Here is a 21656-nt window from a genome sequence, read left to right as displayed (position 1 = left end):
AATTAAAGCTTACTCCTCCTGGCTACATGACTGTCTAATGTGCTTATCAAAATTCATGATGTATTAAGTGGGATTTGCTGTTGGATCCCGTCAGTCCCTCTGCAGCCTTTTCCTGAACCTGCCACTAGATGGCGGTGCCCTCTATGAATTACCTCTCAAAGAAAGTCAAAGGAGTTTGCATTCTTATAGCAACTATCACAGCCTCAAGATGCCCCGAGGCACTTTACAGCCAATTAAGTGCTTTTGAAGTGTACTGGCTGTTGATCTGCAGGTAAATGCAGCAGCCATTTTCTCCACAGTCATCTCCCAACTGCCATCTTCCGGTATAGTTGGTTCACAGGCATAACCCTCCCCACCATTGACAGCATTTACATGAGCCATTGCTTCAAGAATGTGGCATCTATCATCAAGGATCCCCACCATCTGGGTCATGCCCTCTTCTTGCTCCTACCGTCAGGCCTGAAGTCCAGGTTCAGGAACAGCTACTTTCCTACAACTATCAAGTTCTTGAACCGACCTGCACAACCCTAACCCTACCTCAGCAACAGAACACCACGAACCACCTCTTGCACTGCCATGGACTTGCCTCTGATTGAGTTTATGTCTTGTTTTGCGGTCTTTATTTTCTTCACTGTCTGGTATAATTTATGTATAACTTATGTTCTCTGTGTTGTCTGAACCTATGTGACTGTGATGCAAGTTTTTCATTGTACCTGAACCTCACCGTACTTGTGCACATGACAATAAACTCAACTCGACTTGAAAATTAAGTGTTGATCAGCTTTCACCCACTCTTCTTCAAAGAGTAACCTCGGATCTTACTTATCCATCAGACAGGTGGATAAGGCCCTCAGTTTGTCTCATCTGAAAGTCTGCACTTCTAGCAGTGAAGCAACTGCCTCAATCCTGCCTTGAATGTGTGAACATGTCTTCAACTGTCTGATACTGCTAGGAACTCTTACAGTAAGCACTATTTGTGTCCCCACAGGCAGTTTCTTAGAAGCTGACAACTCGTTTGTTTTGCCTGACTTTGCAGAGCTCAGTGCACAGCCCTCTTTTTCGTGAGTCAGGTGGTTGTAGGTTCGAGTCTCACATCCCTAGCCAACACTCCAGTGCAGTACTGAGGGAGTAGCACCCTGTCAGAGAATGGGAAATCAAACCTGCTCTCTTTGTGGATGTAAAGTATCCAACGGCAATATTTTGTAGTTATCTGTGGAATCCTGATGAATAGTTATTGTTCACTCAGTATCATTGAAACAGATCACCTGATCGTTGCTGCCAGTGGGAGCTTGCCGAGCACAAATTGGCTGCCACATTTCCTATATCAGAAAAGTGACAACAAAATTACTTCAAAGGCTGCTTTGACAATATGTATCTTTGATTCAATCATTCACAGGATGTGGGCTTTTCTGAGCAAGGCTAACATTTAGATATGAATGGCATTGGGTACAACAGGCAGATTCTCATTCCTACTGGACAATAGTAAACAAGACAGGTTTTTAACAACAGTCTGGTAGCTACATCATTACTGAGGCCAGTTTTTTAGCTTAGAGGGAAGAACTCAAACGTTCGAAGCGTGAGTTTTAAGGTGCACCTTCGATCAGGAGAGGTGGACATGCAGAGATGCTTAGGGGGGGATTTCCAGAGCTTGGGAACTAAAGAGAGCTGGAACTCTTAATTACATGTAGAAGAAAAAAAACGTTTCATTAACGGACTGCACAGTATCAAAGGCAATTTACTTTCAATCTATTTCGGCTGCAGTCCCATATTAGAAAAGCACAAACGAGCGCAGAGAACCCTAATGACCAGAGAATTCTATTTTACGATCAATTGAAATTAGAAATAGGAGCCATGCACCTTATATATTGGCACTCATTTAAGCAAAGGATTTAAGGCCTGTTTGTCAACACCTTGTAAGGCGTATCAAATGAGGAAAACATTAATGCAACCCATTCAGCTTAGTTACAGCTGTAATTGCATTTATTAAATACGTGTCAGACCAAGCTGATGAACGCTAAACAGAATTAAGCACCATTTTTTTGAATATAGAAGGGCAACAGTTATCAATTCTCTTTGAAAGCACGTTGTCTTTTAGGCTAAGAGTTTAATTAAGTTATTTCTCTCATCATCAGTTAATTTTAACGAATATTATTAATTGGGTATTGGAAAGTAATCTTAAAATATGGAGGTGCTTCGAAGCAAATTTTAACCATCAAGGTTGCATTTGTGTAGCGTCTGCAACGTGTGGCTCTCCTCGGGAGTATCATAATATTTTAAAGGGGAGGAGGAGAGAGGCAGAGGATTCAGGGAGGGAATTCCGGAATTAGGACCTTGGCAACTGAAGTTATATCTGCTAGTGGAGGAACAATGACCTTCAGCAATGAGCAGAGACCAGCACTGAAAGCATCCAGCGATCTCAGAGGTTTTATTAGCATATGCCCATTGCATCTGTACAATGACGTGGGTCGTATTCCCCTGAGACATAAGATTGAGGGACCTGTTTACTTTCTCTCCCTCTCCTTCTTCCCCCCCTCCCCACTCTCCTCCCCAATCCTATTCCCACTCCCTCACCCTCACCCTCTCTTCCTCTCCCTCTCCCTCTTCCCACTCCCACTCCCACTCCCTCTTCCCACTCCCCCTCCCCTCCCCCATCCCCCTTCCACTCCCCCTCCCACTCCCCCCCACTCCCCCTCCCCCTCCCCCTCCCACCCCCTCCCCCTCCCCCTCCCACTCCCACTCCCCCTCCCCCTCCCACTCCCACTCCCTCTTCCCACTCCCCCTCCCCTCCCACTCCCCCTCCCCCTCCCCCTCCCACCCCCTCCCCTCTCCCCCTCCCACTCCACTCCCCCTCCCCCTCCCACTCCCACTCCCTCTTCCCACTTCCCCTCCCTCCCACTCCTCCTGCACTCCCACTCCCTCCCCCTCCCACTCCCTCCCCCTCCCACTCCCCCTCCCACTCCCACTCTCACTTGCATCTCTCTGCACTACCCCAATGTAGCCACGAAGAACATCTGACCAGGCACTTTACAAATTGCTGGACTCACCATGGAGTCATACAGCACGGAAACGAGCCCTTCAGCCCAAATGGTCCATGCCGACCAAGATGCCCATCCAAGCTAGTCCCATTTGCCTGCGTTTGGCCAATAACATTCTGAACCTTTCTTATCCATGTACCTGTCCAACTGTCTTTGAAAAGTTGTTGTTCTACCTGCCTCAACCAGTTCCTCTGGCAGCTCATCCCTCAGACATGCCATCCTTTGTGTAAAAAAGCGGCCCTTCAAGCTCCTATGATGTCTTTCCCCTCTCACCTTAAACCTATGCCCTCTAGTTCTTCATTCCCCAACCCTGGGAAAAAGACTTGAGCGCATTCACTCTATCTATGCCCCTCATGATTTTATACACCTCTATAAGGTCACCCCTCAGTCTCCTACGCTCCAAGGAAAAATGTCCTAGCCTGTCAAACCTCTCCCTGTAACTCAGTGGCTCGAGTCCAGGCAACATCCTTGTAGATCTGCTCTGCACTCTTTCCAGTTTAATAGCATCTTCCCTATAGCAGGGCGACCAAAACTGAACACAATACTCCAAGTGCAGCCTCACCAGTGTCCTGTGCAATCACAACATGACCCTCCCAACTGCCATATTCAATTCAATGTGATTTCCAATAACAATCCTACATTTTCCATTTCAACCCCCACCAGACCTGCCTTTGGTTTCTCTCTTTGCCAGATTACAACTAGTTTGGTCTCATGGCAGCATCCTTCCTGTTATTCATTCTGTCCTGCTCTCCACCTGTCACAGGTCTTCAATTTGATTATCTCTGCAGATGCTGCCTGAACTGCTGAGTATTTCCTTCATTTATAAACTTCCTGATAGAGGCATAGATAGGGTTGACAGTCAGAATCATTTTCCCAGGGTAGAGATGTCCAGTCCTAGATGGCATAAGGTGAGAGGGGGAAAGTTTAAAGGGTATTGCGGGGCAAGTTTTTTACACAGAGGATGGTGGGTGCTGGACCACATGGACAGGGGAGGTGATGGGAGCAGATACAATTGTGGTATTTGAGAGGCATTTAGACAGGCACATGATGAACATATGTCTGTAAGGAGTTTGTACGTTCTCCCCGTGTCTGCGTGGGTTTCCTCCGGGTGTTCCAGTTTCCTCCCACATTCTCAAGATGTACGGGTTAGGAAGTTGTGGGCATGCTATGTCGGCGCCAGAAGCGTGGCGACACTTGCGGGCTGCCCCCAGAACACTCTACGCAAAAAGATGCATTTCACTGTGTGTTTCAATGAACATGTGACTAAATAAAGATCTTATCTTATCCAACATACAGGGAATGGAGGGATACAGATCATGTGCAGACAGAAGGGATTGGTTTAATTTGGCACCATGGTCGGCACAGACATTGTGGGCCAAAGGGCCTGTTCCTGTGATGTACTGTCCTATGTTCTCCAACTCTTCCTGGGTTCGGCTGTCGGAATGGCCCACTCCTGGTTCGTTATCCTGGTGTCTCCAATGCCAGCAACACTAAACCCACAGTGAAAGTTTGAATCCAGCTCACAATCTCATTCTACATGGGCTTCTGGGAGAAGATGATCCCACCTGGTATGGAACATCCTTGGAAAATATCCTTCCCTCCAATGTCTGCTGAGTTGAACAACCACACAGAACAGCTGTACTGCCCTGTGCTGTTAAACAACTGGCTGGGGAGCCCTGTGCAGCCATATATAACTGCATCGTATTTCTGTAGCATCTTTCACCTCCCCCACCCCAGAATATCCCAAAGCACTTTGCAGCTAATGAAAGCACTTCTGTAGTGTGGCCAATGAAAGAAGCACTGGCCAATTTGTGCACAGCAAGCTCCCACACCCAGCAATGATGACACAACCAGATAATGTATATCATTTCAGAGACTGGTGGTCAACCTCTGGACTAGAAGTCTGCTGTCCTAAAAGGTGGTGCCATTAAATCATTCATGTCTATCTGGCAGGACTTGGGCTTGCTTAACACCTTCACCCTGTGGGGACACCTCTGACTGCGCTGTACTCTGTCAGCGCTGCACGGGTGTGTCAGTGTGCAGAGCGGGGTTTGAACCTGTGACCTTCTTTCTTTCTTTTTCAATCTTTTTATTAGTTTTCAAATTAATACAGATTAATATATCAATGTTTATGCATGTAATACAAAGAGATCAGGAGAACAATCATGACATGGATAATCATAAAGAACAATAAAGTATAAAAAAAATCTGTAGATCCAACAATCTGCTAGTGAATGAATATAATATAGAAGAAAAAGATTTATTATAAAATATAAAAGAAAGAAAAAAAATCCCCAAAACAATAAGAAAAATTATAAACAATATATCAAACGAAACTTAGCTAAAGGAAAAAAAACGCAAACAGAAAACAGAAAAAAAAACTGGACTAAAATTTCTCAGTAGAAACAGAGCAATATTATGTCGTCAACTCTGTTCCTCTAAATTGAAAGGTTATTATAAGGGGATCTATATCATGTGAAAATATTGAATAAATGGACTCCAAACTTCCTCAAATTTAAGCAAAGGATCAGCAGTACCACTTCTAATTTTTTCCAAGTTTAAACATGATATAGTTTGAGAGAACCATTGAAAAGTAGTAGGGAGTATTGGATCCTTGCACTTAAGCAAAATGGAATGTTTGGCCATTAATGTAACAAAGGCAATCATACGGTTAGCGGAGGCAGATAAATGGCCAGATTCTATCCTTGGTAAACCAAAAATTGCAGTGATAGGGTGAGGTTGTAAATCAATCCTCAATACATTTGAAATAATGTTAAAAATATCTTTCCAATATTTTTCCAAAAGAGGACAGGACCAAAACATATGTGTCAAAGAAGCCACATTCGATTTACATCTGTGAACCTGTGACCTTCTGAGAGTGCCACCGGTTGAGCCACGGCTGACAAACAGGTGGGGTGAAGGCCAAATCAAGTCAGGGCAGGATAAGGTCAGTGTCCACACACAACTGGCCCAGAGTGCCAGTGGACAGCAGCTACAAAGAAGAAGCTCATAGTGAGGGAAGCGTGCAGAAAAGATTACAAGGATGTTGCCAGGACTGGAGGGACTGGGTTGTAGGGAGAGGGTGGACAGACTAGGATATTTCTCCTTGGGGCATAGGTAGGGTGAATGCACACAGTCTTTTTCCCCAGGGTTGGGGAATCAAGAACTAGAGGGCATAGATTTAAGGTGAGAGGGGAGAGGTTTAATCGGAGCAGCTTTTTTACAAAGAGGATGTGATGTATATAGAATGAGCTGCCAGACGAAGTGGTTGAGGCAGGTAAATTAACAATAGTTGGACAGGTACATGGATAGGAAAGGCTTTGAAGGATATGGGGCAAACACGAGCAAATGGGACTAGCTTGGATGGGCATCTTGGTTGGCATGGACCAGTTGGGCCGAAGGGTCTGTTTCTGTGCTGTATGACTCTTATGATTCTAAAGGCATCTCCAACAGGTGGTCCCTCCACTCCAGGTGGGAAGACGTGGTGTCTGCGATTCAGAGCCGGAACCCCCTGTCAGTGTCAATTCCCCCACTGCCAATTTGGGATTGAGGACTACCATAGAATGCAGCACACTTTGGATAGACAGGCACAAACCAGGACTGGCAAAATGGGCCTCCTTTTGTGCTGTTGACTTTGATAGAGAGATCCTGTATAAGTGAGACAGGAGAACGCATATAGGACCACTGGGACTGTAATTGTGACCACATCTTTGGCACAGTGAGTGCTCTGGGAGGGTTTCTCCCCTGTTCATTATAATCACTGAAGGAGACGTCACATGTTTGAAGTATATTGTAAACAAGGGTGCACTTGAAGCTCAGGGTACAGTGGCGGTCTCATTCCCCTGTCTTGTCTGAGCGTCGTGTGGGCTGATGCTCTTTCACGGCTAGGGAACTAATTGCCGGAATGTCCCAGCCAATTGTGGGACTTGATTTTTCCCAGGGGACAAGAACACAGTAGAATAATTCTTTTTCCCAGAGACACAAGTGTCACTATGGGGACTCAATGTAATTTGCTGATATGATATTAAAAAATAGCATTAAAGTAATTACATTGAGCATTGAGTAGTATTTCACTTGGAAGAACTCATTCGTAGCTTGTCCTTACAATAACCTGGTCACTTTTAATAGGCTGAAGGAAACAGGCTCAAATAATAGGTTAATGTATTATAGGTTCAGTTTATGTCATTAAGCCGCTCTTGTGCTGAGGCTGCCAGACTTATTCTGTAAATGAGACTCTGAGCTGGCTGCTACTCTTAACCCTTTCCAAGCCTAGCCCTCTGACAGCGTTGACGTTGCTGAGGCTTTCTCCACAGAAAGAAATTGCACCGTTCATATTTTACAGCCAACAAGGTACTCTCTGAAGCGTTGTCACTGTGCGATGTAGGAAACCAGGAAGAAAAGTGTGCATTGCAGAATGGGATAATAACCGGTAAATCTACTAGTCAAGTCGAGTTTATTGTCATGTAACACAAGGATGGGTGAGATGCAGGTACAATGAAAAACTTGCTTGCAGCAGCAACATAGGCACATAGGTACAGACAACACACAGAACATAAGTTATACATAAATTAGACAAGGCAGTGAAGAGAGAGAGAAAAAAAGACTGCAAAAACAAGGCCTTAGTGCAAAAAAAAGACAATCAGAGACAAGTCCGTGGTAGTGCAAGAGGTGGTCATTTTCATCATTGTTACTGAAGGATAAAAGTTGGCTGGATACAGGAGGAGCCTCCCTGAAGGATGCAGTCTTGGGATTCCTTGTATGCATTATGCATTCGCTCTTTAGGGGCAGGCCCAGTAGTGTAGTGGTTAATGTAACGTTATTACAGCGCCAGCGACCAGGGTTCAATTCCGGCTGCTGTCTGTAAGGAGCTTGTACGTTCTCCCCGTGTCCGCGTGGGTTTCCTCCAGGTGCTCCGGTTTCCTCCCACATTCCAAAGACATATGGGTTAGGAAGTTGTGGGCATGCTATGTTGGCGCTGGAAGCGTGGCGACACTTGCGGGCTACCCACAGAACATTCTACGCAAAAGATGCATTTCACTGTGTGTCTTGATGTACAAAGGGTCCGTTTCCTCTGGAGGCTGACAGGAGACTGGATTAGAAATTTGTAAAATTATGAGAGGCATCGATAGGGTAGACAGTCAGAATCTTTTTCCCAGGGTAGAAATGTCAAATGCTCGAGGGCAAAGGTTAAGGTGAGAGGGGGAAAGTTTAAAGATGTGTGGGGCAAGTTTTTTTTTACACAGAGAGTGGTGGGTGCCTGGAACGTGCTGCTAGGGGTGGTGGTGGAGGCAGATCCGATCATAGCATTTAAGTAGCTTTTAGATAGGCACATGAATATGCAGAGAATGGAGGGGATATAGAACATGTGGAGGCAGAAGGGATTAGTTTAATTTGGTTTCATGTTCGACACAGACATCGTGGGCTGAAGGGCCTGTTCCTGTGCTGTACTGTTCTATGTTCTATTTTCTATGTAGAGTTCATGGTCCTAAATTCAAAGAGCCTCAAGACTGCTTTGAAGTGTCAGCTTAGATTTAGTGCTCAGATCTCTGCAGTGGGACTTGAACCTACAGCTTTTGGTCTAAGAGGTAGGAGTGGGGCCCAGTACAGCCTCCCAACTACCTTACTGCATCGGGAGTGGAGGCACATCAAGATGCTACCCAGGTCCTTCCAGTGTTGCAAGAGTGTACTGCTCCTTACTCCTTCGCTCCTGCAGGTGTTTAAAGTTCTGGGCAATGGTGCAGCCAGTAGATCCGCTGCCTCAAAGCTCCAGTGACCCAGGTTCAATCCTGACCTCAGCGCTGTCTTGAGTATGAAGTCCGCACGTTCTCCCTGTGACTCCGTGTGTTTCCCTCAGGTGCTCTGGTTTCCTCCCACGTCCCAAACATGGGCAGGTTGGTAGGTTCTGATGCAGGGTTTCGACCCGAAATGTCAACAGTTCGTTTTGCTCCCCAGCCCCCAAATGCTGCTCGACCCACAAAGTTCCTCCAGTACATTATTGCTCCAGATTCCAGCACCTGCAGTCTCTTGCGTCTCCAGATTGCCACTGTAAATTGCCCGTAGTGTATGCGTGAGTGATGGAATCGGGGGAAGGTTGCTGGGAATGTGGGGAGAATAAAAAAGGGACTTAATTTAGGGTGTGTGTGGGTTGTTACATGATGGTTGGTGGGGAGTTGGTAGGTCAAAGGGCCTGTTTCTGTGCTGTATCACTCTATGAGTCTATGCAAGGGTTACCCCATATTGTCAACGCTCTCCTTTTCTCTTCAGCTTCACAGCCTTTCACTTAATTACTCAGAAGTGCTAAAAAGTGAGATTAAGGACCCACCGCACCACTTCCATCAATGGCAACCAGTCACAGTGCGGTCATCTCCACTAACAATGGTCTCAGGGCTTCCTATCACCGTTGGGTGAAGAGGGTGGGCACAAAGACCTGGAGCGGGACAGGGGTTGAGTGTCCCGGGGATCCTTGTCATCCCCTTTTTTTACTTGACCTGCCCTACGCCCCCAGCAGCATTCACTCGCTTTGCCTTTGAGGCCAAGATGACCTCAGGTTTACTGGTGGACATGGTGCACTCTGGCAACAGCTGAAGGGAGCTTAAAGGAAGAGATACCGTAATGTCTCTCCTACATGCCGCACCACTGGGTGTCTGCCGTGGGTCTGTGGATAGAACTCTGTGCTCTTGAGCTCAGTTCCGATGCTTGGCACGTGATGTGGGCTGTCGTGCAGTACCAAGGGAGTGTTGCACTGCTGGAAGTGCGTACCTTTGGATGAGACATTTAACCAAGGCCCCATGAGGTGGATGTTGAAAAACACACAGCAGTGGTTTCAAGAAAACAGGAGGGGTATCCCCCAGAAACAAGAACAGAAAGTGCTGGAAACACTCAGCAGGTCAGGCAGCATCTGTGGAAAGAGAAACAGAATTAACATTCTGAGAACCAGAGCTGGGGAAGAGAGAAAGCAAGTTTGTTTTAAAGTTGCAGAGGGGATGCGGGAAAGATGGACAGGACAAAGGGAATATCTCCGATAGAGCGAGACCAAGGTTGCTGATTACGATGTTTACAGAGGAGTCTGGTTAACAGATTAATGAGGGTGGTGAGAGAGAGAGAGAAAGTCAACAAAGGGCTGTGAAATGCAGGTCAGAAACCAGACAGGGAGTGTTGGAAGTTCCCAGCAGATCAGGCAGTGTGTCAGTGTAGAGAGAAAAATTGGAATTGGTTTGTTATTGTACTGAGGTACAGTGAAAAACTTGTCTTGCATACCATTCGTACAGATCAATTCATTACACAGTAGCTTGAGGCGGTACAAGGTAAAACAATAACAGAACATAAAGTGTCACAGCTACAGAGAAAGTGCAGTGCAGGCAGGCAATAAGGTGCAAGGCCTTAACGAGGTAGATTGTGAGGTCAGGAGTCCATCTGATTGTACAGTCAGTTCTGATACAAAGAGGGAGACAAGTTATCTGAAATTGTTGAATTGGATATTGAGTCCAGAAGGCTGCAATGTGCCCAGATGGAAGGTGAGGTGCTGTTCCTCTGGCTCATGTCAGGCTTTTATGGAACAGTGTGGGAGACACAGACATGGTCAGAATGGGAGTGGGAAACATCGACTGCTGGAGGGCAGCAGAGATAAGTGCTGGTCTAGACACCAGCTACAGGGGAGGGGTATGGTTATCAGCACAGATGTCCGACAACTTACAATGTAGGAATGGGAGGTCATTTCACCCCTTGAGGTTGTTCCACCATCCAATGGCGGACCTCTGACCAAATTCTGTAAAAGTCTTTGATCCAGGTCCCTTGATTAACAAAAATGTAAAATTAAAAGTTGCCCCGGTGCCAGAACATGTCTGTGGAAGGGAATTTCAACCTTTTACCACGTGTAGAATTTCCTAACTCATGAAAGGCCGGAGGCCTGGCCCACAGTTGTAGCCTGTCCAGCAAGTGGAAAGAACTGTTCTCTCATTCCCCAATCAATTCTCCTTAATACCTTCGAAATTACCCTTCAACAATCTACAACCTTCGTTTCTGTTACCTCATTTCCTAAGAGGGCAGTGGTGATGGGTGCTGATTTATGCTGCTTCAAGCATCCTTTGACTAACACCATCATCTCCTGACGGACAGGGTGTAGGAGACTGATCATCTAATCTCCCTACTGCCTGTGACTGTTCCCAATGAGGTCTGGCTCATCATAACCACAGTCATTCAGCTCATCGCACCAATGCTGTCTCTTTGGTGTTTCGTTATCCAATTAATCCCACTCTGCTGCCTGTATTTTATATCTCCTGCTAGTATTTCTCCATTTTCCTTTTGCAAGTTGGTGTTGAACTGCTCCCACTGCCTTTGCTGACACCTGAAACGTTGACTCTGTTTCTCTCCCCTTGGATGCAGGCTGACCTACTGAGTATCTCCAGCATTTTCTGTTTTTGTGCCAGACCACACTTTGCTCCATCACCTCCATAGGACAGTACAGCACAGGAACAGGCCCTTCGGCCCACGATGTCTGCGTCAAACACGATGCCATTTTAAACTAAATCTCTTCTGTCTGTACATGATTCATAGCCCTCCATTCCCTGGCACGGTAGTGTAACGCTATTACAGCCAGTGACCTGGGTTCAATTCCCGCTGCTGCCTGTAAGGAGTTTGTATGTTCTTCCCACGTCTGCGTGGGTTTCCTCCGGGTGCTCCAGTTTCCTCCCACATTCCAAAGACGTACGGGTTAGGAAGCTGTGGGCATGCTATGTTGGCGCTGGAAACGTGGCGACACTTGCGGGCTGCTCCCAGCACATTCTTAGCAACGCAAAAAGATGCATTTCACTGTGTGTTTCAATGAACATGTGACTAATAAATAAATATCTTATCTTATCTTATATATTCACATGTCTAACAACCTCCTAAACCCCACTATTATATCTGCTTCCACCACCACCCCTGGCAGCCTGTTCCAGGCACCCATCTCTCTCTGTGTAAAAAACTTACCCTGCACATCTCCTTTAAACTTTTTCCCTCTCACCTTAAATGCATGCCCTCTAGTATTTAACATTTCTATCCTGGGAAAAAGATTCTCTCTGTCTACCCTGTCTAAGCCTCTCCATAACTTTATAAACTTTATAAACTTCTATCAGGTCTCCCCTCAGCCTTTGACACTCCAGAGAAAACAATCCAACTGCTCATACCCTCTAATCCAGGCAGCATCCTGGTAAACCTCTTCTGCACCCTCTCCAAAGCCTCCATATCTTTCCTGTAATGGGATGAGCTGAATTGCACACGCTATTCCAAGTTTGGCCTAAGCTAAGTTTTATATAGATGCAACATGATGTCACCTCATGTCACTCCTGGCAGTTTTGTCAGTGACCTGGAATGTGTGCCTTCTGGTTAATGACCCTTTGCCGGACATGTCTTGAAGACCTAAATATATGAAGAGTAAAAGAGAGACACGGGTTGATATAAGACCAATTGAAAACGGTGCGGGAGAGATTATAATGGATAACAAAGAGATGGCAGAGGAACTAAATGAGTATTTTGCGTCAGTCTTCACAGTGGAGGACCCCGGCAATATACCTGACAGTCAGGGGTCTCAGGGGGTAGAACTGAGTTCAGTTGAGATTACTAGAGAGAAGGTGCTCGGGAAGCTAAATGGACTAAGAATAGATAAGTCTCCCGGACCGGATGAAGTCCACCTACAGGTTCTGAAGGAGGTGGCTTAAGAGATTGTGGAGGCATTGGTGATAATTTTCCAGGCATCAATAGACTCCAGTATGGTTTCAGAGGACTGGAAGGTCGCAATTGTAGTTCCGCTGTATAAGAAAGGTGGGAGGCAGCATAAGGGAAATTACAGACCTACTAGTCTGACATTGATGGTGGGAAAGTTATTGGAATCGATCCTCAAGGATGAGGTTATGGAATACCTAGAGGTGCAAGGCAAGATAGCTCCAAGCCAGCATGGTTTCATGAAGAGAAGATCCTGCCTGACCAACCTATTGGAGTTTTTTGAGGAAATCTCAAGTAGGGTGGATAAGGGAGAGGCTGTGGATGTTGTGTACTTGGATTTTCAAAAGGCCTTCAATAAGGTGCTGCACAAGGGGCTACTTAATAAGATGAGAGCTCATGGAACTACAGGAAGAATATTAGAATGGGTGGAGCATTGGCTGATAGGCAGAAAGCAAAGGGTGGGAATAAAGGGATCCTGTTCTGGTTGGCTGCTGGTTACCAGTGATGTTCCGCAAGGGTCGGTGTTGAGGCCGCTTTTTTTTACACTGTATAGCAATGATTTCGATTATGGAGTAAATGGTTTTGTGGTTAAGTTTGCAGACGACACCAAGATAGGTGGAGGAGTAGGGAGTATTGAAAAAACAGGAAGGTTGCAGAGAGTCAGTTTAGGAGCATGGGCAAAGAAATGGCAGATGAGATTCAATGTTGAGAAATGTGCTGTTGTACACTTGGGAAGAAGAAATAAACGGGCAGATTATTATCTAGATGGGGAGAAAATTCAAAGTACAGAAGTGCAAAGGGACTTGGGGGTCCTTGAGCAGGATACCCTAAAGGTTAACCGCCAGGTCGGATCGGCAGTAAGAAAAGCAAATGCTCTGTTGGCATTCATTTCGAGAGGTATAACATATAAAAGTAAGGATGTGTTGATGAGGCTCTAAGGGGTACTGGTGAGAACTCATTTGGAATACTGTGTGCAGTTTTGGGACGCTTATTTTAGGAAGGATGCACTGATGTTGGAGAGGGTTCAGAGAAGATTTACGAGGATGATTCCTGGAATGAAAGGGCTTACATACAATGAGCGTTTGTTGGCTCTTGGACTGTACTCACTGGAGTACAGAAGAATGAGAGGGGACCTCATAGAAACATTTCGAATGTTGAAAGGACTGGACAGAGTAGATGTGGCTAAGCTATTTCCCTTGGTGGGTGAGTCCAGGACTAGAGGGCACAGTCTTAGAGGGTACCCGTTTAGGACAGAAATGAGGAGAAATTTTTTTAGCCAGAGGGTCATAGATTTAAGGAATTCATTGCCACATACAGGTGTGGAGGCCCGATCAGTGGGGGTGTTTAAGGAGGAGATTGATGGGTATTTAATTAGTCAAGGTATCAAGGGATATGGGGAAAAGGCCGAGAATTGGGGCTAGATAGGAATAGTTTAGCTCATGGTGAGGTAGCGGAACAGACTCGATGGGCCAAATGGCCTATTTCTGCTCCTTTGTCTTGTGATCTTGTGATCTTATAGGGGTATCAAAGGCAAGAAGGTGTAGCTTTAAGATGAGAGGTTGAAATTTTAAAGAGGATCATAGGGGTAAGTTTTTTTACACAGAGAGTAGTTGATATTTGCAATGCCCTGCCAGAGGAGGGGGAGGAATCAGATATGTACAATTAATACATTTAAGAGGCATTTGGACAGGTACTTAAACAGGAAAGGTATAGAAGGATACGGTCCTAATGTGGGCAAATGGGATTAGTGCAGATGGGCAAAAAGGTCGGCATGGACGTGGTGGGCCGAAGGGCCTGTCTCTGTGACTCGATGATGTTGAAGCCCAATGCAGCAGGAGGAGCACCCTGCTCTCACTAAAACATTTGTAACTCCAGTTCCCGGTGCTGGTGACAACAGCTCCAGGGAGGAATCTGCCTGGCGTACCTCAGGTACAACAGCTTGCATTGATATGGCATACTTAACAATATGAAACATCCCATAAAGCGTTTTCAATCAAACATCAATCCACAAAGAGTATTAGCACAGACAACCAAAAAGATGCAGAAATTAGAATCTCTATTGAAGGGGCAGGTCTAACCAGCAGAGACATTTAGAAAGGGATTTTTAGAGCATAGGGCAGTTGAAGACAGACAAAATTTTGTGTGTAGTTCCCTCTGGATACAGTTCCAGCTGCTGAAAAGGATCTCAGTACATTCTTGCTGAGGGAATTTACCAGTGGAAGCCTGTGTAGGCAATCCTGCTCCATTGTGTTACTGCTGGTGGATAGCGGATAGTGATCACTGTACTGAGCTTGAATATGCATCACATTAGCGAGGGTATGTCATCTGATAAGGACAAATACAGAGGTGATGTCAAAACCAGGAAGGAACTAGGTTGCTGGTGATTTAATTCCACAATAAATCCATGCAGTAAAGCTGCCTCTTTTCCCAGCAGTTGGAGATGTTCTCCATAATCTGAGTGCACGTCACTGTGAAAGGCCAAGACTTAGCTGCAGCTGGACCCAGCCTTCAGTTATTGTCAAAGAGTCCGGGTCTGGGCAGGAAATTACTTTCATTTATTCCAAGTTACAAGAGGACAAAGGGTTTCATTAAAAAACAGAGCAGAGGACCAGGTCTACCTTTCACATCACATCCCCTCTCGTTCCATTCTCTGTAAACTTGCAGTCATTGAAAGCTCTGCTGCCACCCCCTGTCTCTCTCACTCATCCCTCCTGTGCTCGCTGACCTGCTCTGGTAAACGCCTCGATTTTAAAATTCTCACCCTCGTTTTCATATCCCTCATCCCTCCCTTTCTCTGTGAACACCTCCTGCATTGCAGGTACACACACTCCCCAAATTCTGATCGTGCCTGATCTTAACCACACTCCAACCCAGCCAAAGACACCCCAATTCCCACTCTGGATAAAGTTGGATTTACCCCATCTGGTTCATGTACTCTCAGTGCAGCCAGTCCTTCTGGCACCTCCCCTTTATCATTGTTAGCCCACTTAGAATCTAAACTACATCTTCTTTTGCTGAGACTCTAGCAACACCATCTTCTTTGGTAAAGATATCTTTATTAGTCACATGTACATCGAAACACACAGTGAGATGCATCTTTTGCAATAGAGTGTTCTGGGGGCAGCCCGCAAGTGTCGCCACACTTCCGGCGCTAACATAGCATGCCCACAACTTCCTAACCCGCACATCTTGGAATGTGGGAGGAAACCGGAGCACCTGGAGGAAACTCACAGAGATACAGGGAGACCGTACAGACTCCTTACAGACAGCGGCCGGAATTGAACCCGGGTCGCTGGCGCTGTAATAGCGTTACACTAACCACTGCACTTCCTTGCCTGCTTGATGGATACAGACAGCCATCCCTCTGTCTCTGTGAGTAGCCCTCCTTTTGACTAGCTGGTTCCTCGTCAGCCTCACACCTCCTTTTCCTATTCATTTCCTGTTAGAGTCATAGAATCATTGAGTCATACAACATGCAAATAGGCCCCTTGGCCCAACTGGCCCATGCCAACCAAGATTCCCATCGAAGGAAGTCCCAACTGTCCATGTTTGTCTCATATCCCTCTACCCACATTCACATCCTTAGAGAAGTTTTTTTGGAATCCATTGTATATTTGCTACCAACCTTTTCTCATTCTTTCTTTATGCCATCTTATTTCCTGTTTTACTTCCTCTACATACTTCTTTTAAACTTATATTATAAACCCAACAGTGCTTTCTTCTTGCTCTATTTTACTGACTATTTCTTTGGTCACCCAGGAAGCTCTGGTTTTGGTTGCCCCATCGTTCCCTCTCTTGGAAATGTAGCTGAATCACCTCTTCCTTGAGGAGTTTTGCCTGCCAGTCTTTGAACCTGTTTTACCTTGGCCAGATCTATCCCCACCCCTTTGAAATTGGTCCTTCTTTGATGGATTGTTTTTACCTTAAAGTGATCTATGTATAGCTATTCTAAAGGCTATGATACTGTAGTTACATGGAGCGTTGTGTGCAGTTCTGGTTACCCAGCTACAGGAAAGATGCCTTTAAGCTGGAAAGGACGCAGAAAAGATTCATGTGGATGTTACCAGGACTGGAGGGCTTGAGTTATAAGGAGAGACTGGGGCTTTTTTTAACCGAAGTGAAGGAGGCTGAGGGGTGACCTTATAGAGGTTTATAAAATCATGAGGGGCATAGGTAAGGGTCAGTGTTTCTCCCAGGGTAAGGCAGTCTAAAACTAGAGGGGATAGGTTTAAGGTGAGAAGGGAAAGATTTAAAGGGTACACAGTGGACACAACCCAGCACATCACAGAAACCAGCCTCCCCTCCATGGATTCTGTGTCTATACCTCTCATTGCCTTGGTGAAACAGCCAGCATAATCAAAGACCCCACCCACCCGGGCCATTCTCTCTTCTCTCCTCTCCCGTCAGGCAGAAGATACAGGAGCCTGAGGGCACATACCACCAGGCTCAAGGACAGCTTCAATCCCATGGTGATAAGACTATTGAACGGTTCCCTTATACGATGAGATGGACTCTTAACCTCACAATCTACCTTGTTTGACCTTGCACCTATTGTCTGCCTACAATACATTTCCCTGTAGCTCTGATACTTTATTCTGTTAGTTTTTACCCTGTACTACCTCAATGCACTGTGTAATGAATTGATCTGTACGAATGGTATGCAAGACAAGTTCTTCACTGTACTTCGGTACAAGTGACAATAATAAACCAATACCTGTGGGGTAATTTTTTCACACAGATGCTGGTGGGTATATGGAACAAGTTGCCAGAGGCAGGTACAATTACAATGAAAGACATTAGACAGGTTCGGATTGGAAAGGTTTCAAGGGATTTGGGTCAAATGCAGGCAAATGGGACTAGCTCAGGTAGGTACCTTGGTCAGCATGGACGAGTTGGGCCAAAGGGCCTGTTTCAATGCTGTATAACTCTGTGACTCTACAAATACCCCCAATGATCCAGCCTCCGCAACCTTGAGGGAAGAACATTCCAAAGATTCACCAACCTCTACAAAATGTTCCTTCACACCTCAGCTTTAAATAATCACCCTAATCTTGTAACTTGTTTCAGATCCCCCACACTGGTGGAAACTTCTCAACAACTACCCTGCCAGGCCCCCTAAGGATCTTATGTCCCCTAGTGTTGTAAATATGTATCCTTGACTGAAATTTTCCTACCAATGGAAACATCTTGACATCTACCCTCCAACCTTGTCCACTGTATTTGGTGCTCCCAACGTGGCCTTCTCCTCATTGGCGAGACCAAGCACAGACTGGGAGACTGTTTAGCAGAGCACCCTACGCTTTGTCTGCAATGGTCATCCCAGGCTCCCCGTTGCAAGCCATTTCAGTTCCCCTTCCCACTAACACCGACTGGTCCATCCTCGGCCTTCTCCCCTGCCAGGGTGAGGCCCAACGTAAACTAGAGAAACAGCACCTTATATTCCGCCTGGGTAGAACTACAATCCAATGGCATGAACACTGATTTTTTTCAATGTTAAGTGACCCTCCCTCCCCCCCCTACTCTTTCTGAACCTTCTCCAGTCCTCCCATTTTTGCCTCCTTTCCCACTGCCCTCCGACCCATCTTCATCCCCCTCTTCCTCCTGGTTCCATCCACCCACTACACACATAGTTCACCCAGAGGCTTCCCCCCACCCCCATCTGGTTCTGGTTCCATCTGCCATACGCCTCTCCCCTGATGGTTCCCATTCTCACCTCCTTTACTCATCAGAGTCCAGCACTGGCAGTCCTTTTGTGTTCCTGCCTATCTCCCTCCAGCACCCTCAGCCTCCCCTCCTCCCACCTCGGTCCATCTGCCTCTCTTTCTTTTGTCTTCGCCTCCATCTGTCATCCACCTACCTCTTTCTCCCAACTCCACCCCTTCCCCCTCCCCTCCCCTCCCCTACCAGCTACTACCTGCCTGTCATCTTTCACCCGTCCTTAGTCCACCAATCACCTCAGGCTCCTGTCTCACCACTCCCTCTCGCCACTTTATACTGGCCATCTCCCCTCTCCACTCTTAGCCCTGATGCAGGGGTTGACCCAAAACATCAACAATTCATTTCCACCTCTCCCCCCCCACAGGCTGCTCGACCCACTGAGTTCCTCTGGCAGATTGTGGCTCCAGATTCTAGCATTTGCAGTGTCTCCTGTTGACATCTACCCTGTAATGCCCAATAAGAATTTTATACATTTCAATAAAATCACTGCTTATTAGGAGTATTTAAGAGGGAATCTCAGGGCTTTGGACCTGAACAGGTGAAGGAACAGCCACCAATGGTAGACCAATGGAAGTTGACTCTTGAGGCAAGAGTGCTATTGACTGAGCCATTGATTGAAGGCTCACTGAGTTCCATGTGACATGGTAGGTGCCTCTCAATCCTACTGGGTGATAACGTCATTTCCCCCTTTGTGCTTTAGGTATTGCGGATTAGATGCCAACCGCCAGACCTCGTCGATAGTGGGGTTTATCGTGAGCTGCCGATGCACGTTCCACGCGCCCGTGATGTTTCCTCAGAACCCATTGGCTGCCTTAGGGGTGGAAAGCATTGGCCGTTCCAGCGTGTGCTACCGGCTGGCGCTCTTCAAGCCCCGAGAGGGCCGAGCCCCTCTGCCCTTGGATTACGACCTCCTCTCCGATGGCTGCCGTTCCAGCAGCCCCCTACTGGAGGGGTTCGAGACCACGGCCTGCACAACGGGAGTCTCCACCCTCGTCTTCGTGGACCCAGCCAATGAGAAGCCCAAGGAGCTGCCCGGGTGCCTCAGGAAGCACCTTGAGAGGATCCTGATGAAGCCAGCTGAGTGTCCGAGCACCTAAACAAACACAAAGAGTGCCGTCGCCTTCTCTTCAAAGGTAAATTTTGCGATTGCAAGGAACTAACAGAGGTTGGAACATTGTCCAGGGAAAAATCATTCCCAATTTTCCTCCCTCTGATTTACACAAGGGCATTCAGAATTTTCTGATGTGCGCTGGTCAGAGTGAAATCCCTGATCAAAGCCTTGCGAAATTTACCTGGAAGAGTAAATCAAGCGATAGTGTCTCAGTGAAGGAGTAGCCTCTTGAATGGAGGCAATGAAAGCATAGAAATTAACCTACTGATCTTTAGCTTAACAGATCACACTGATTGGTACATGCCTCACCTGAATATGGAATTAAGACAAGCGATTTCCTTCCCTCAGAAGTTTTACAGAAGTCCTGAACCTTGAGGAAAGTTCAGCAAGAAAAGATAAAAGTTTAGAGTCATTGTGTTTATACAGCACAGAAACAGGTCCTTTGGCCCAACTTGTCCCTGTCGACCAAGATGCCCATCTAAGCTGGTCCCATTTGCCTGGGTTTGACCCATATCCTTCTAAACCTTTTCTATCCACGCACCTGTCCAAGTGTCCTTTAAATTTTGTAGTTGTACCTGCCTCAACCATTTCCTCTGGCAACTTGTTCCATATACTGACCACCCTCTGGGTGAAAAAGCTGCCCCTCCCGTTCCTATTAAATCTCTCCCCTCTCACTTTAAACCTATGCCCTCCAGTTCTTGATTCTCAAACCCTGGGAAAAAGACTGTGTGCATTCACCCTGTCTATGCCCCTCATGATCTTATACACCTCTATCAGATCACCCCTCAGTCCCCTATGCTCCAAGGGGTAAGTCCTAGCCTGCCCAACCTCTCCCCATAACCCGGTCCCTCAAGTCCTCGTAAATCTTTTCTGCACTCTTTCCAGCTTAATGGCATCTTTCCTATAGCAGGGCGACCAAAACTGAGCACCCTGCTCCCAAGTGTGGCCTCACCAACATCTTGTACATCTGCACCATAACATCCCAACTTCTATACTCAGTGCACTGACTGATGAAGGCCAGTGTGCCAAACGTCCTTGTTTCTGTTTGTCAGGTTCCAGCTCTCACACAGTATTACACAGAATTCCACAGCACAGTAACAGACCATCAGGTCCATTGGCAAAGCTTCTGCTCTACACGGGCCTCTTTCCCTATCATTTCCTTCAATTTCTTCCTTTCATCGCAAACTTCAACTCCCTTCTCCCTCACATACAGACCTAAATTCAGTTTAAAGCATCAGTGAAGCCTACCTGCTCCCCTTGAAGGTTGGTATGATTTAGGTTAGAGTAATTCATTGGTATTGGTATTGGTTTATTATTGTCATTTGTACCGAGGTACAGTGAAAAACATGTCTTGCATACCAATTGTACAGGTCAATTCATTACACAGTGCAGTTACAGTGAGTTAGTACAGAGTGCATTGATGTAGTACAGGTAAAAATGATAACAGTACAGAGTAAAGTGTCACAGCTACAGAGAAAGTGCAGTGCAATAAGGTGCAAGGTCACAAGGTAGATCGTGAGGTCATAGTCCATCTCATCGTATAAGGGAACCGTTTAGTAGTCTTATCACAGTGGGGTAGAAGCTGTCCTTAAGCCTGGTGGTACGTGCCCTCAGGCTCCTGTATCTTCTACCTGATGGAAGAGGGGAGAAGAGAGAATGACCCCGGTGGGTGGGGTCTTTGATTATGCTGGCTGCTTCACCAAGACAGCGAGAGGTAAAGACAGAGTCCAAGGAGGGGAGGCTGCTGTCTGTGATGCACTGGGCTGTGTCCACAGCTCTCTGCAGTTTCTTACAGAGGGCACGGTCAGAATCATAGAACCAAGCCTGTGCCACTTCTTTCAATCAGTAATCCAGTTTGTTTCACTGCCCCACTGCTCTTTTGCTGTAACCTTTGCAATTCTTTCTGCTTAAAGTGATTCAGTAGATTAAGTGGTGGAGAAGGCATACAGGATTCTTGCCTTCATTAACTGCGGCACAGAATACAATGTTTTATACAACTTTATAAAACATTGGTTAAGCCATAGCTGGAGTGCTGTGTGCAGTTCTGGTCACACACCACAGGGAAGACAGGATTGCACTGGAGAAGGTGC

At 46.3% G+C, this 21656-nt stretch overlaps 1 protein-coding gene across 1 annotated transcript in view; it reads left to right on the top strand.

The window, feature by feature from the left end:
* LOC127577959 (uncharacterized) overlaps nucleotides 1-19552 on the top strand; it is a 48865-nt gene extending 29313 nt beyond the window's left edge. Inside the window, exon 2 of the mRNA XM_052029666.1 lies at nucleotides 19156-19552. Coding sequence (XP_051885626.1) covers nucleotides 19156-19552 — 397 coding nt within the window. The remainder of the gene's footprint in view (nucleotides 1-19155) is intronic.
* Nucleotides 19553-21656: the final 2104 nt, after the last annotated feature.

This window comes from Pristis pectinata, chromosome 14 (assembly GCF_009764475.1).
Source record: "Pristis pectinata isolate sPriPec2 chromosome 14, sPriPec2.1.pri, whole genome shotgun sequence".
NCBI classification, from domain to species: domain Eukaryota; kingdom Metazoa; phylum Chordata; class Chondrichthyes; order Rhinopristiformes; family Pristidae; genus Pristis; species Pristis pectinata.
The sequence above is the reverse complement of the archived record's forward strand: the minus strand, read 5'-3'. Positions and strand labels throughout refer to the sequence as shown.